This window comes from Peromyscus maniculatus, chromosome 4, assembly GCF_049852395.1.
Source record: "Peromyscus maniculatus bairdii isolate BWxNUB_F1_BW_parent chromosome 4, HU_Pman_BW_mat_3.1, whole genome shotgun sequence".
In the NCBI taxonomy this organism is placed as follows: domain Eukaryota; kingdom Metazoa; phylum Chordata; class Mammalia; order Rodentia; family Cricetidae; genus Peromyscus; species Peromyscus maniculatus.
The window spans coordinates 37,638,833-37,651,916 of NC_134855.1; the positions used below are offsets into that span (position 1 = coordinate 37,638,833).

The window sequence follows — 13,084 nt, forward strand, 5'->3', positions numbered from 1 at the left end:
GGATGTCTCTGATGTGGAAGACATTGACACCTGAGCAGTTCTAAGGAAGCCATGTAATGGAGGAAAGAGGAGGCTTTCTGCCCTTCAGAGGTGTGACACTTGGTCCATGAAATGAGCCAAGGGTAGACAGATAACAAAGCCAAAGAGAGCTTGTTAATGCCTGCAGTGCGTGGACGTGGATGGTAACTGAGAGCGGGGCTTTAAAACTCCCCCTCCCGAAGGGTCTTCCACAAAGAGCAGTGACTTTTAGGAGTGGTAAGAAGTCAAAACAGAACAGGAAACAGCTTGGGCTTTCAGAGGCCGGAAGCTAGGAAGATAAATATATGGGACGATTAATGCTAATTACAAGTAGTTAGTAAGCTTTGAAACCTAGACTTGTCCAGTTCTCCAGCCGCTGGGATACTGCACTCTTCCCTTTTCCTGGTAGGAAGTTGTCTCCCGTCTGTAAGCTAAAAGGCCGGGCAGGGGGCTGTCTGAACTTACGTCTTCATTGTTGACCCTCACAGCCCTTCACATTTCCAGGAGGCACATTCTGGTTAATAACTGTAATCTATGTAGGTGATGCACACACTAAAGACTAGGTGACACACTCCCAGGCAGCAGGGGAACCAGCAGATGGTTGAGAATCCTCTAGCATGTTCTCCTTTCTTCCCCCCAGCCCCTGCTCAGATGAATTAAAATCTAAATCTAATACTGTTTCTAGGCATTTCCATTTGTTTCTTCCTTTACCCCCTTGCCCCTGAATAGTCTCTAGGTGGGCGTACCAATGACATTGGTCTTTAAGGTTTCCATCCTCTGCCCCCTCCTTTCCTGGTCACCCATCTACAAAGTGTCTTCTGCTAGAAGATGCTAGAAAGGGGGCCTGAGATGGTGGTGTCATGCTTGCTCTGTGCTCCGAGCAGAAGGCTGTCCCAGCTGTGTGCAGGACCCACTCGGGGCATCTGTAAAGCTGGGCTGTCACCACTGAGTGATTCGGGCCAGATGGCCCCTGGTGGCAGTGTGGGGAGGGCTGGGCCCTCATTCCTGAGGAAGTCCACTGAGGAAGTCCAGTCGAGGGCCTGGTGTCTGCTCCGGGTTTAGGCTCTAGGTACGTCAGTTCTCTTGGCTGCAAGCTACTCAGGTGATGGTGACTTACGCAGAACTAGCTGTTACATGTGTATGATTGAGATTCCGCTAATGTCTGTAATGCAATATGTTTCCAAAAACTGTTTTGTAAGACTTTGGTTTTCTTTTGGCTCAGTCCTCTGTTTTTTCATTACAAATTTAATAGACAATATGCTTCTTTGAAAACATGTCTTCTGCCATATGTAAACCTTTGTAGGTTTTGCTAACACTTTGGGCTGTGTGTTAAAATGCACTGGGTGGTGCCATGTTATAGAAATGTATAATTTCTTAATTTGGAAAAATTAATTTCATCTTTTAGAGCAGAAAATTCCAGAAGAGGAGTACATCATTTTGATCGATGGCTTGAATGAAGCGGAGTTTCATAAGCCTGATTACGGAGATACGCTGTCTTCATTTATTACGAAAATTATTCCTAAATTCCCCACCTGGCTGAAGTTGATCGTGACTGTGAGAGCAAATTTTCAGGTGACAAAAGATTTCTCCCCTCTCTTTCCAAGTTCCCACATCCCAAGTGATCCCGGCCTAGTGTTATAGCCCATTTACCTACTGAGTTGAAAACCATGTCAAGACTTCAGAGAGTCCCGTAAGAACAAGGATTCTCAGGGGTCAGCTAAGAATCCTATCAGCAGTGAGTTGTCCCTGTCCTGAAACGCCCATGTCTAAGCCTGGCTCACCATAGTGGGGTGTGTACTGGCTGAGGTCCCCGGCCACGTGATGTACTGGACTTTAAAAGTGTTTCCTGGCCTTTGTGGCGGCTCATTGTGGGTATGCTTTGTTTTAGTTTGTAGATCTGGGTGATCATGCTAATTTTCTTTCTCATTAAAGCTGAAATTAAACCTATATTTAAATGGCATGCTTAATTGTATGCACCTTTGAGCCGTACATTTTCAGTCATGTTTCCCTGAGTAGGCATAATTGGGCAGCTAGGCTAAAACTGGACCTGGGTCCTGTGTTCCTTTGCTGGCCGAGTGCGGAGGCTTGGTTAACTTCCATGCAGAGTGGAAAAACTGTCCTCTACCTTCTTCTTGTAGTTACTTCATTTAAAGCACATGCTTCAGAAGTAATAGTGAGAAGTTAGAATTTTTCTTCTCTCTGCTCTTGGGGTTAGGGCTATGCTTCCGTTTGAAATGAGAGAGCGGGAAAATTAATGACACCATGCAGTTAGGATTCATCCAACAGTTCACTCGGGGGCTGGAGAGATGGCTTGGTGATTAAGAGCACGGGCTAATCTTTTCAGAAGACACAGGTTTGACTCCCAGCACCCGCATGGTGGCCCACAGCTCTCCTGACTAATTCCAGGCATCCAACACCCTTGCCGTAGGTACTGGGGACATGCAGACAAAACACTCACGTTTATAAAATAATTTTTTGAAAGAATATCTACTTAAAATCCTTTAAAAATGAGAACATGCCATACTGGGAGAGGCAATGGTTTTTGTTGTGCATTGTCCGGGGACACAGGTGGGACCGGAAGTGTCATGTTTCCTGGTGGGGTTACAGAGCCCTGGTATCTGATGCCAAGAGGGTACCTCTTATCCCAGAGTCTGGCTGTGTTCATAGACATGCAGTGTGGTTTGTGTTTACCCTTGTTTTAGAGCCAGCCGCTCGGGGATTATGGGTATTGGGTCACCCGCGGGGTCTCGCCGCCCTGCTGCCCCCCTGTTGGAGTGGCCTGATTGCTGCTGTCTACTTGGGCCCCTCTCTCTGCTCCTTTGGCTCAGAGTCCTCGATGAGGGCTTTGGGAAAGCCTTTGCCGATCCTATCTCGCATCAGGATTTCTTTCACATAAGCTTTTTTATCTGTACCTTATCCTATTACATGTTTTAATACAAAACAACGAGTCCCTCTAATCCACGAAAATCCTCCTTGAAAGAGAACGAGCGAACCTGGTTTAAAGCGGGAAAAAGGAAGCTCTGTGAGGTGACACTGTGGGCTTTTGTTTTCTCCCAGGAAATCATCAGCGCACTGCCCTTTGTCAGGCTTTCCTTAGATGACTTTCCGGACAACAAAGACATTCACAGCGACCTGCACGCCTATGTCCAGCACAGGGTCCAGAGCAGCCAGGACATCCTCAGCAACATCTCCCTGAATGGCAAGGCCGACGCCGCCCTCATCGGCAAAGTCAGCAGCCACCTGGTGCTGCGCAGCCTCGGTTCCTACTTGTACCTCAAGCTCACGCTGGACCTCTTCCAGCGGGGACACCTGGTCATCAAGAGCGCCAGCTACAAGGTGGTGCCCGTGTCTCTCTCCGAGCTCTACCTGCTTCAGTGCAACATGAAGTTCATGACCCAGTCCGCCTTCGACAGGGCCCTCCCCATTTTGAACGTGGCCCTGGCGTCCCTCCACCCCATGACGGATGAGCAGATATTCCAGGCGATCAATGCCGGCCACATCCAAGGCGAGCAGGGCTGGGAGGACTTCCAGCAGAGGATGGAGGCCCTCTCCTGCTTCCTCATTAAGAGGAGAGACAAAACACGGATGTTCTGCCACCCGTCCTTCCGGGAGTGGCTGGTGTGGAGAGCGGATGGCGAGAGCACAGCCTTCCTGTGTGAGCCCAGGTACGGGAGGCGCTGCCGTTGGCGCCCAGAGGAATTGGAGTACCGAGTACCGTGCGGTTTTGCTGTTTGCGTCCCCGTTTTGGTCAGGAGAGAGTGAAAAAAAAATTTCATACCTTTTTACAAAAGCTTCCCTCCTTTGGTTGCTGGGTTTCTAGTGTATCTGGGTGCAGGGGAAGCTGAGCGGTGCCAGGGTGGCATTTCCTAGCTGCTAAGTGTGACTCCACCCACCGGCATGGCAGGTCATACACGGGAAGTGTGTCTCTGCTTTAGGGAACAGCGAGCTCATGGAGAATGTTTGCCCGTGGCCGGGGTCCGTCCTGGATCCTTTGCCATTGTCTGACCACCCTTGGCTCTATAGTACCTCATCCCAGGGAGCACAAGTGTGGGGGACAGAGGGTGCCCTATAATCCAACTTAGCTGTCCCCTACAGACAAGGCCAGCGCGGGATGCAGTTCTTGCAGAACTCAAACCACGGGAGGCTGGGGAGACAAGCTTGCCTGCCTGCCTGCCTGCCCTCCTGCCCTCCTGCCCTCCTGCCTGCCTGCCCGCCCGCCCGCCCGCCCGCCCGCCCGCCTGCCCGCCTGCCCGCCTGCCTGCCTGCCTGCCTGCCTGCCCTCCTGCCTGCTCTCCTGCCTGCCTACCTCTGCCTGCCTGCTTACCAGCCATCACCTAGTGCAAAACAGGCTGAGAGGTCAGGAACGGAAGACTCCAAGGGCCTTTGGACACGGCCACTCTCAAGCCCTCTTTCTGTCCAGCATTTCTGTCTTTGCATTCTTGGGCAGCTGTTCTCTGAGTCAGGATCGCCTCCTACTCTAGTGACAGGCTGGCAAGCTGCTGGATTGTCTCCTCAGAGCTACTGGGCACTGGGTTGGATGCCTGGGCCTCGAAATGAAGAGGCCAGCGAGTACCTTGGAGTCACATAACCACAACCCTCCTGGTGTATGCCGATAGGTCTAGTGCTGCTCAGTGCTATGGCTGTTTTCTTAGGTGATGCTGGACTCAGGTTTTACTCTCTTTCAAACCTGGTTTAGGACCCCAGGTTGGCTACCAAAACCAAGTTACCAGAGTGTGCTGTGACATCGCTCACCAAGTTAGGGATTTTCAGGGAAAGCACATTTTTTGAGGAAGATCAGATGCAGTTGACTTTGTAGAGACAGAGGCGCATCAGGAGACTCACGGGATGTAGACTGCTGGTGTCAGAGGAGGGAGTAGCTGGGCTGTGGTCATTGTTGACCCTTGCTGCATTTTGAACCGTGGCAGTCCAGCACAGGGCAGAGCCGAGTATGGCAGCTGCTGCAGGAACAGAAACCACAGGCAGACAGCGGTCACCGGGACCTGAGGCTGGCAACCAACCCCTTGTCAGAGGCGTTTGCAAATCCTTTCCCGTTTTGTAGGCTGTCCCTGCACCATTGTGGTTAAATCCACCTTACTTGCCTTGCTTTTGTTTCCGGTGCGTCCGAGGTCGTCTTCAGGACAGTCCTGTCCATGCTAACGGCTTGAAGTATTTCCTATTTTCCTTCTAGCCCATACTTCTTAGTCTTATGTTTAAGTCTTTACTTTTGAGCCATTGTTTTAAGTGGTGAGAGATCTGTTCAGTTTTACTCTCCTGCTTAACTGAAAAGAGTCCTTTCCTTGGGGCATGTTAGTATGACCTTTGTTGAAAATCAGTTGGGTGTAAGAAGGTGAATTCACTTCCAGAGTCTCTGTTGTGTTCTAGAGTGTGTGGTTGTACGCCATTACCACGATGTTCTGATACCTAGCGTACATTTTGGTAGGAAATTTTGAAGTCAAGGACTGTCCTGCCTTTTGCTTTGTTCTTTTTGTTCTTGTGTTTTCTGTTTTTATTTTCATTTTGCAAAGAAACCTCGAAGGTTGTGGTTAACACTTCTCAAAGGAGAGATACAACTTGAAATCTCTGTGTGATGCTAGACTCCCCCAGCCATAGCCTGGATTCATCGGCTCGTTAACCTTTCACAAGGACTCACGATCTAGAACCATCTCTGCTATTTTCTCCATGTGATTGGCCTGAGGAACAAAGGGATACAGGATGCTATCAGAAGAAGACACTCCTGTAGACAGGGGAGCCTCAGAAACAGCACAGGGCACACACGCATGCACGCACGCACGCACATACGTGCTGGTGGAAAGCAATCTATTTGCCTGGAGCTCTTGTGGTGTGGAGGACTGGGAGGAGCCAGCAGAGGAATATGCTAGAGATGGCCTCTTTGTGCCATCTCTGGAGGATAGAGTGTCTGTGGGCAGAGTGGGGGGGCAGAGAGTATGGTGGCTACTGTGCCAGCTGAGGGAGAAGGGGGTAGACAGGTGTGAGCAATGGATCAGGTCTTCTCAGATCCGAGATGGCTTTGATTTCGAACAATTTGAGCCTGTGGGGAACCTCTCTCCAGGGGGGCAGATCTTGTGTGGCCACTGGAGAAGTTAGTAGTTGAAGATTGAACATCACTAATGGCGGCTGTGGTGTGACTTGGTGAGGGTGCTTGACACGGAGAGAGAGAAGCATTCTGGGCTTCTGGAGGTGGAGGAGAGTTGCAGGGAAGGTTAGCGTTCCCAGCAGAGGTTAAGGGAAGTGAGGATTTGGAGGAGCCTATTAGAACAGAATTCTGCATCCTTGGAGATGCCTTCCACTGGGTTGCAAGGAGGCACAGAGCAGTTTGGTTTTAGTAATGCAGGAAACTGAGGTCTTGTTGGGAACACCACTGAGACAGTGTAATCCACGGGGAAGGGGAACCGGAATGCAAAGTCAGATTGTTTCTTTAGGGCTGCTTCCCACCTCCTTCCACAGTATCTCTTCTTTGCTTTTCTGGCTGAATTTCATTACAGTTATATGTGTCTCCTCCAGTTGCTGAGAGCTCCTGAAGGGAGGTACACAGTATTGTTCTCCCCAAGTTGAAGCTCTTGAGTCTGGTAGAATGTCCACTCAATTACTAGCCATTAGGTCTTGGGCAAATCAGGCCACTGCCTCGCGTAAACAGATAGGGCGTTATAACGCAAGTGACTCACAAGGTCATGTGGGTAAAGGAAATAGCTCAGTTCTGTTTCCGGATCTAAAGTGGAGCCCATGGAGCGTGAACGACTGGGGAAGGCCAGCCATAGGAGGGTAGCATGGGGGTGCACAGAAACAGAATGAGTGACCAGACTGCAGACAGGTGGGAAGCCATGGGCTTTGCTGAGAGCCCCGAAAACCCTTGGGCTGGCCACTGAAGTCTGCCCTTGTAGCCACACCGGGGCCATCTGTAACTGTGTAATTTACAAGTTTTAGCATACATTGATTATACAGAGTATTGGTTTCATTGTATGCTTTCTTACGTGCATTTAACACATTTTGATCATAGGCAGCCCTCCCACTACCCAGTCTCACCCTCCCTTTCCCCCTTCTGCCTCTGTTTTCTTCTAGACTCCACATGTGACAGAAAATATAACACACTTGTCCTTCTGAGTCAGGCTTATTTCACTTAACACAGTGAGCTCCAGTTCCATCCGCTTCCCTATAGATTACATGATTTCATTCTCCTCTGTGGCTGGGCACTGCTCCACTGTATATATTGCCCACCATGCATCTTCGTTCTTGAGTTAGCTAGCAGCTTATATAGGCTGATGCCATAACTTAGCTATTATGAAAGGCGTGGTGGTAAATGCATGTTTATCCATTGTATGCTGACTTTGATTCCCAAAGGTACACACAGAGGAGTGATTGTGTTTTTTAGAGGAACATACTGCTTTCCTTCTCCTCAAAAGTGTGTAAGGGTTCTTCTCTTGGCCAGCATTTATTTTATTATTGCTGTTTTGTTTGAGACAGGGTCTCGTCTATCCTAGGTCAGCAGCAGGCCTTGAATGCATTATACACCAAGAATACCCTTGATTTCAGATCCCCCTTAACCATCTAAGTACCAGGATTACAGATGTGCAATGCTCCACCCCTTCTGCATTGCTGGGGATTGAACCCGGGATTTTCATGCATCCTAGGCAAGCATTATCCCAAGCAAGCCTTATTATCAGCTGTGTTTCCTTGATGTTAGCTGTTTTAACTGACATGAGATAGAGTCTCGGTATATTTTTATTTGAATTTCTCTAGTGGCTAAAAAATGAACCTGTTTTTGAAACTGTTTGGCTGCTTATACTTCTTTTGAGAAGTGTGCATTCACACTTCTCAACCCAATCAGCATTTGCTGATTGGAATCCTTGTTCTTTTGCAGTGAGCGTTTTTTGAGATCTTGATTTGTTCTGGATGTTAATTTTCTCTTGGATGAGTAGCTGGCCGAGATCCTGTGCTGCGGGCTGTCTGTTCCCACTGTGGACTATTTCCTTCACAGCACCGACTCTTTTCCGCCCAGTCCTGTTTGTGACTGCCTGTTGCTGTTTCCTGAGACAGTGGACTCTGATTCAGAGAGTCATTGCCTGTGTCTGTCTCTTGAAGTGTTTTTCTTAGTAGTTTCACATGTCAGATCTTACGTTGGTCTCTGGTCCATTTTCATTAACTTTCGTGCGGGGGTCAGAGATGCACCTATGTTCTCATTTCTTAACATGTGGATGTTTTCCCATCATCGTTTGCTAAAGAATCTGCCTTTTCTTGAGCATGTATTTTGGGTACCTTGTGGAAAATCAGGTGGCTGTAGTCACAAGTGTTTATTTCTAGGGCCTCTGTAGACCAGGCTGGCCTCGAACTCACAGAGATCCGCCTGCCTCTGCCTCCCGAGTGCTGGGATTAAAGGTGTGCGCCACCACCGCCTGGCAAGTAGTTGGTATTTTTATTCCACTGTCTGTCATCGTGGTTTTTGTTACTATGGTTCTCTAATGTATTTTCCAATCCCATATTGTGCCTGCAGTGTTGCTCTTTTTACTCAGGATTGCATTGGGATCTCCCAGCTCTCTGCACTTCCACAGGAACTTTCTCTAGTAGTGTCAGGATGTCATTGGTGTTGGTAGGGATTAACTCTATAGATGACTTTCCATAATCTGGCCATTTAAACAGTGGTATATTATTGCCCATCTAAGAACCTAGGAGATCCCATTTTCTAGTGGCTTCAGTTTCTTCAGTGGTTTTTAATTTTCACTGCAGAGGTCTCTCACCTCCTTACCATGAATGGATTTCTTTCTCAGAAAGTTTGTTACCAGTGTTTAGAAACCTGCTGATTTTGCAGCCTCTTACAAACTGGGTGTGGACACACGCCTTTACCCTGTACTCAGGAGGCAAAGGCAGGCAGGTCTGTGTGAGTCTGAAGCGCGTGGGTTCCACCTAGTCTTCTAGGCTCTGCTCCTCAAGAGCTATTGCTATGCGGGGCCTGGCTTTTCTCCCCTTCCCCTTGTAAGGCCAGGCCTGTCTTTTGCCAGTTGTGCCCCAGAATGATGATGGGGATGGGGTGGGGGCTGAGGGCAGTGAGGATTATGTACCACCAGTCCTCATGTTCGTCCATCCAGTAAGCACTTGCTTGTGTACTTACCATTAGGCACCGTGTTAGGCATTGTGACTACAGCTGTGACTTAGTCAAGACCCTTGGTGTCGTGAAGTTTGCGTTTTTTGTGACAAGCTTGACCAAAACTCCAGGTGATGGGGGAGTGGTGGTGATGAGCAGGCAGTGGTGGTTCTGGAGATCCAGGCACCAAGGTGCTCACTCTACAGAGATAGGGAACCCCAGGAAAAACCTTACAAATGACTGCAGAATAAACATCAATTGCCGTCTTTGTAAATAGCGGGCAGCATGAATGTTCCATGTACTCATGCTGATGCCCACGGATGACAGTTCAGAGACAGTGTGGTGTCCTCATCTGAGGGCCTGTGGTGTGATGGGATTTTGTCATGAGCCTTTGGATTTCTTGCCCTAGGAATGGACACGCTCTGCTGGCGTTCATGTTCTCTCGACAGGAAAGCAAGCTGAACCGCCAGCAGACCATGGAGCTTGGCCACCACATCCTGAAGGCACACATTTTCAAGGTGAGGTGTGAGTGAATTCTGTGGCCTGAAGATTTTAGGCAGGCCTGTGGGCCCTTCGTTCATTCCCTGGTGTGTCATTACTAATCGAAGAACTTGAGTTCCATGGCCTGTATCATTTCATACCGCCTGGTTCTCTGACCCTGCTTGCTTCCCAAAGGGAAGTTTGCTGTGTACCTCTTCCCCCTGGATTTCCTGTCTAGTCAGGTCTGTCTAGAGCCGTGATCAGGTCTGAAGTTTTGTTTCCTTGCTAAGTACCAAGATCCAGTGGTGAGAATATTCTCTATGGGGAGACACAGCACTGAGCTTGCCTCTTCTTATAATGCCACCAGCGCCAAGCCATGGTGGCACACGCCTTTAATCCCAGCACTTGGGAGGCAGAGCCAGGCGGATCTCTGTGAGTTCGAGGCCAGCCTGGACTACAGAGTGAGTTCCAGGAAAGGCACAAAGCTACACAGAGAAACCTGGTCTCGGAAAACCAAAACAAAATAAATAAATAATGCCACCAGCCTTTACTGCCTAGACCCCTTTATTCATTAGGAGTCATGGATCCTTTATCACTTACTATCTTCTGATCTCCTTCTGCAGAAGGAAGCTTGCTCCGAGTCTCTCTCTCTCTCTCTCTGCTGTGCATATCGTTCACAGGGCCCTGAGCTGTGCTCCCCGGCCAAGGGGTTCTTTTGTATAAGACACTGCACAGCACACCTCTGTTGGGCAGACTCTCTTTCAAACTGATGGGCAGCTGGGAGGAGGCACTCACAGGCGTCTCTTTGGTTCTTTCCAGGGCCTCAGTAAGAAGACTGGCGTCTCGTCAAGCCATCTGCAGGCTCTGTGGATCGGCTACAGCACGGAGGGGCTGTCTGCTGCCCTGGCCTCTCTCAGGAATCTCTATACTCCCAATGTGAAGGTGAGCCGCTTTCTGCAGGGGAGCCTGGCCATTTCCTCCTCTACCAGTCCTGCCAGCTGAGGCTCCAGGGAGGGCAGGGGAGCTCCTGGTGATGTCTCCCCCACATACATGCTCATCACAGCCTTCTCCCTAGAGGGAGATAGGGTAGATGGAGCCACTGTGTTGGCACACAGTGACCATTTCAGAGAGGATGTGGTCAGGAGGTGGTTCACAAAGGGAAGCAAAGGTCAGAGAGCTTGGCAGGGAAACTGAATCTTGAGTGTCCCGAACTACTGTAGCAACCCAGCTCTTCATGGGTCGTACAAAACTAAGCATTGGATGACACAAAACAGTGGGCCACAGGAAGCTGCCTGCAGGTTTCAGGGACGCACACCCTTCTGGCAATGGGAAGAGTAGTAGGTTGGGTGTACACTGAGCTGAGAACGTTTTTGCTCTGTGGTCAGTGGCTTTCCCATCATGCTGTTCTTGCTGTAATTTTGCAGATAGATTTTCCTCCCCCATGTGCAGATTCTATAACACAGTCTTAGAATCAAAATCATGCCTTAGTCCGGCTCTCTGGTTAAGGCCACACAGAAGAGTCCAGCCCCAGGTCCTGACATGTCTTGCTGCTCAGACTCCGGGGTTCCTTCCCAGTGGACTGAGTCTTCACTCTGAGTCACTACGAAGTGATAATTGCACCTGCGCCATCTTAGTAAAGCCAAAGGAAACCCAACCTGGCCGTCGGTGAAAGAGGAAGCAAGGCCTGACTCAGTTTTCAGGCACCTGGCATCCCCTTCACCTCAGAAATGGAGACGTGGGGAGCACTCCCGGGCCCTTTAGTACCTGGTCTCCCCACCTCCCTCACTGTACCCTCAGACTACTTCCCTTGGCCGTGGCTCTGGAGTCCGCACTGTGGAGCCTTCCCATTGGTTCGAGGGGCTCTGCCTTCTTCCTTCCTGTCCCTGTTGAAGAATGAGGTTATCCCATGCCGAGGACTGTGGGTGTCAGGGAGGATCTAGCTGTGGCTGAGCCTGTGGAGATGACCAGGGCCCTGCTGGCCAGTGTAGGACCTTGGTGTAGAGCAGAGTGTGGATACAGACAGTGTTTGCAACGATGAAAAATGCCACCTGTGTCCCAGTGACATCCTCACTCCCCGCTGTAGGTCTTCGGCTTGACTCACCCCTTTCTGGGGACCTTCACACTGAAGTAGAATCATGCTGCTGGGGACCCCCTGCGGACCCCTCTCCCCCTAGCTTTCAGTGCTTTTGTCCTGACTGAGCCTTGCATGCAGGTTTTCACAAGTGGGTGGGCAGGAAGCCGGTTCTGTAATGCAGGGGAAGCAGTCCATACTGCTGTCCCTTGTCCCAGGTAACGCTGGCTTTCCAGATGGAGTTTTTCCAAAAGTGGATAGCTCTAAATTTAGCTGTCACAGAAAGATCGCTGTGTTGTGAATTTTTTTCCACTTAGAGTTTATAAAAATTTGAGTTTAGGTTACTATCACATTGGTCATCTTTCTGACTGTAGCATCACAGCTTTTGACTTCTCCATAGAATTAATAAATTATAAAAGAAGAAAAGGAGGAGTCAGCTGGCAGTATCTGTTCACGCTACTTTAACAAATGTATGGGCATAGATATTAACTGCAATAGGCTGTAAGTGTGGCGAGGAATGAATGGTAAATGTCAAACTCTCCTGAACGTGGGTTTTAAAGACAGCAGATTGCGAGGCTTCGCTCTCCAGGCTATCTATCCGCCTTCCTCTTAAGGTACTGGCGAGTTGGCTTTGTTCGTTTGGACTTTGTTTTCTAAAATTCCCATGGTACCTACCTCTGTACCATCCCCAAATTCATGTAACTTGTCTCTGGAATCTTAAGTCCTTCCATTATCTTCCTGTTTTGTCTTTGATGAGGGAGAACAGGGTTTTCACAGAATATTGAACAAATTACAGTAATTTAAAATTATGCATGCAATTAAGGAACTGTTTTTAGAGAGTATTAACTGTTGTCATACAGGAATGAATGTCATTTTGAAAATAATTGCAGTTTGCCACTTTGGCAAATTCAAATGACTTGCTCTGAAAGGAGCGCTTGGTAATTTTGGGAGTGTGCTGCTGATTGCTAGCCCTGTGGCCTCCGTTACTGGGCCGGGGTCATGCCAGCCTGTCCCCGCATGGCCCACTGCGGTCCTGCCCAGCCGCTTCTTTGCTCCAATGTTGTCTTTTGGCTGGTGCCAGCCCCCGCATGTCGAGCATTTGGCTGCTGATGCTTTGCTGAAAGGAGAGAAGCCCGGGAAAGAGGCAGGGGCTTGGCTGGGCTCAGGCAGTCAGTTGCACTCTGCATGACAATCTAGCAGGACACAGAATGGCCCCCGCTTCTGGAAGCCTCTCCTATGAGCTGGTTGGCACTTCTCCAGGGCCCCTGTGGTCAGTGGCGCTGCATGACCCTTCTGTCTTTCTCTACGTTGCTAGGTGGTATTGCCACTTTCAAGTGTGAGCTAAAGAGAGCTCCTGCAGATGGGCAAGAACGCTCTGTGGCAGCAATTAGCTTTGTGCCCTGAGCTACCTTTGCCCTACC

The 13,084-nt window shown here is 49.4% G+C and overlaps 1 protein-coding gene across 11 annotated transcripts in view; it reads left to right on the forward strand.

Moving 5' to 3' along the window:
• Tanc1 (tetratricopeptide repeat, ankyrin repeat and coiled-coil containing 1) overlaps positions 1 to 13,084 on the forward strand; it is a 229,343-nt gene that overhangs the window by 179,049 nt on the left and 37,210 nt on the right. For all 11 annotated transcript variants that reach the window (XM_016003138.3, XM_006984643.4, XM_076568508.1 and 8 more), the window contains 4 exons: positions 1,424 to 1,590; positions 3,076 to 3,683; positions 9,522 to 9,630; positions 10,412 to 10,534. In XM_016003138.3, the coding sequence (XP_015858624.1) occupies positions 1,424 to 1,590; positions 3,076 to 3,683; positions 9,522 to 9,630; positions 10,412 to 10,534 (1,007 nt within the window). The remainder of the gene's footprint in view (positions 1 to 1,423; positions 1,591 to 3,075; positions 3,684 to 9,521; positions 9,631 to 10,411; positions 10,535 to 13,084) is intronic.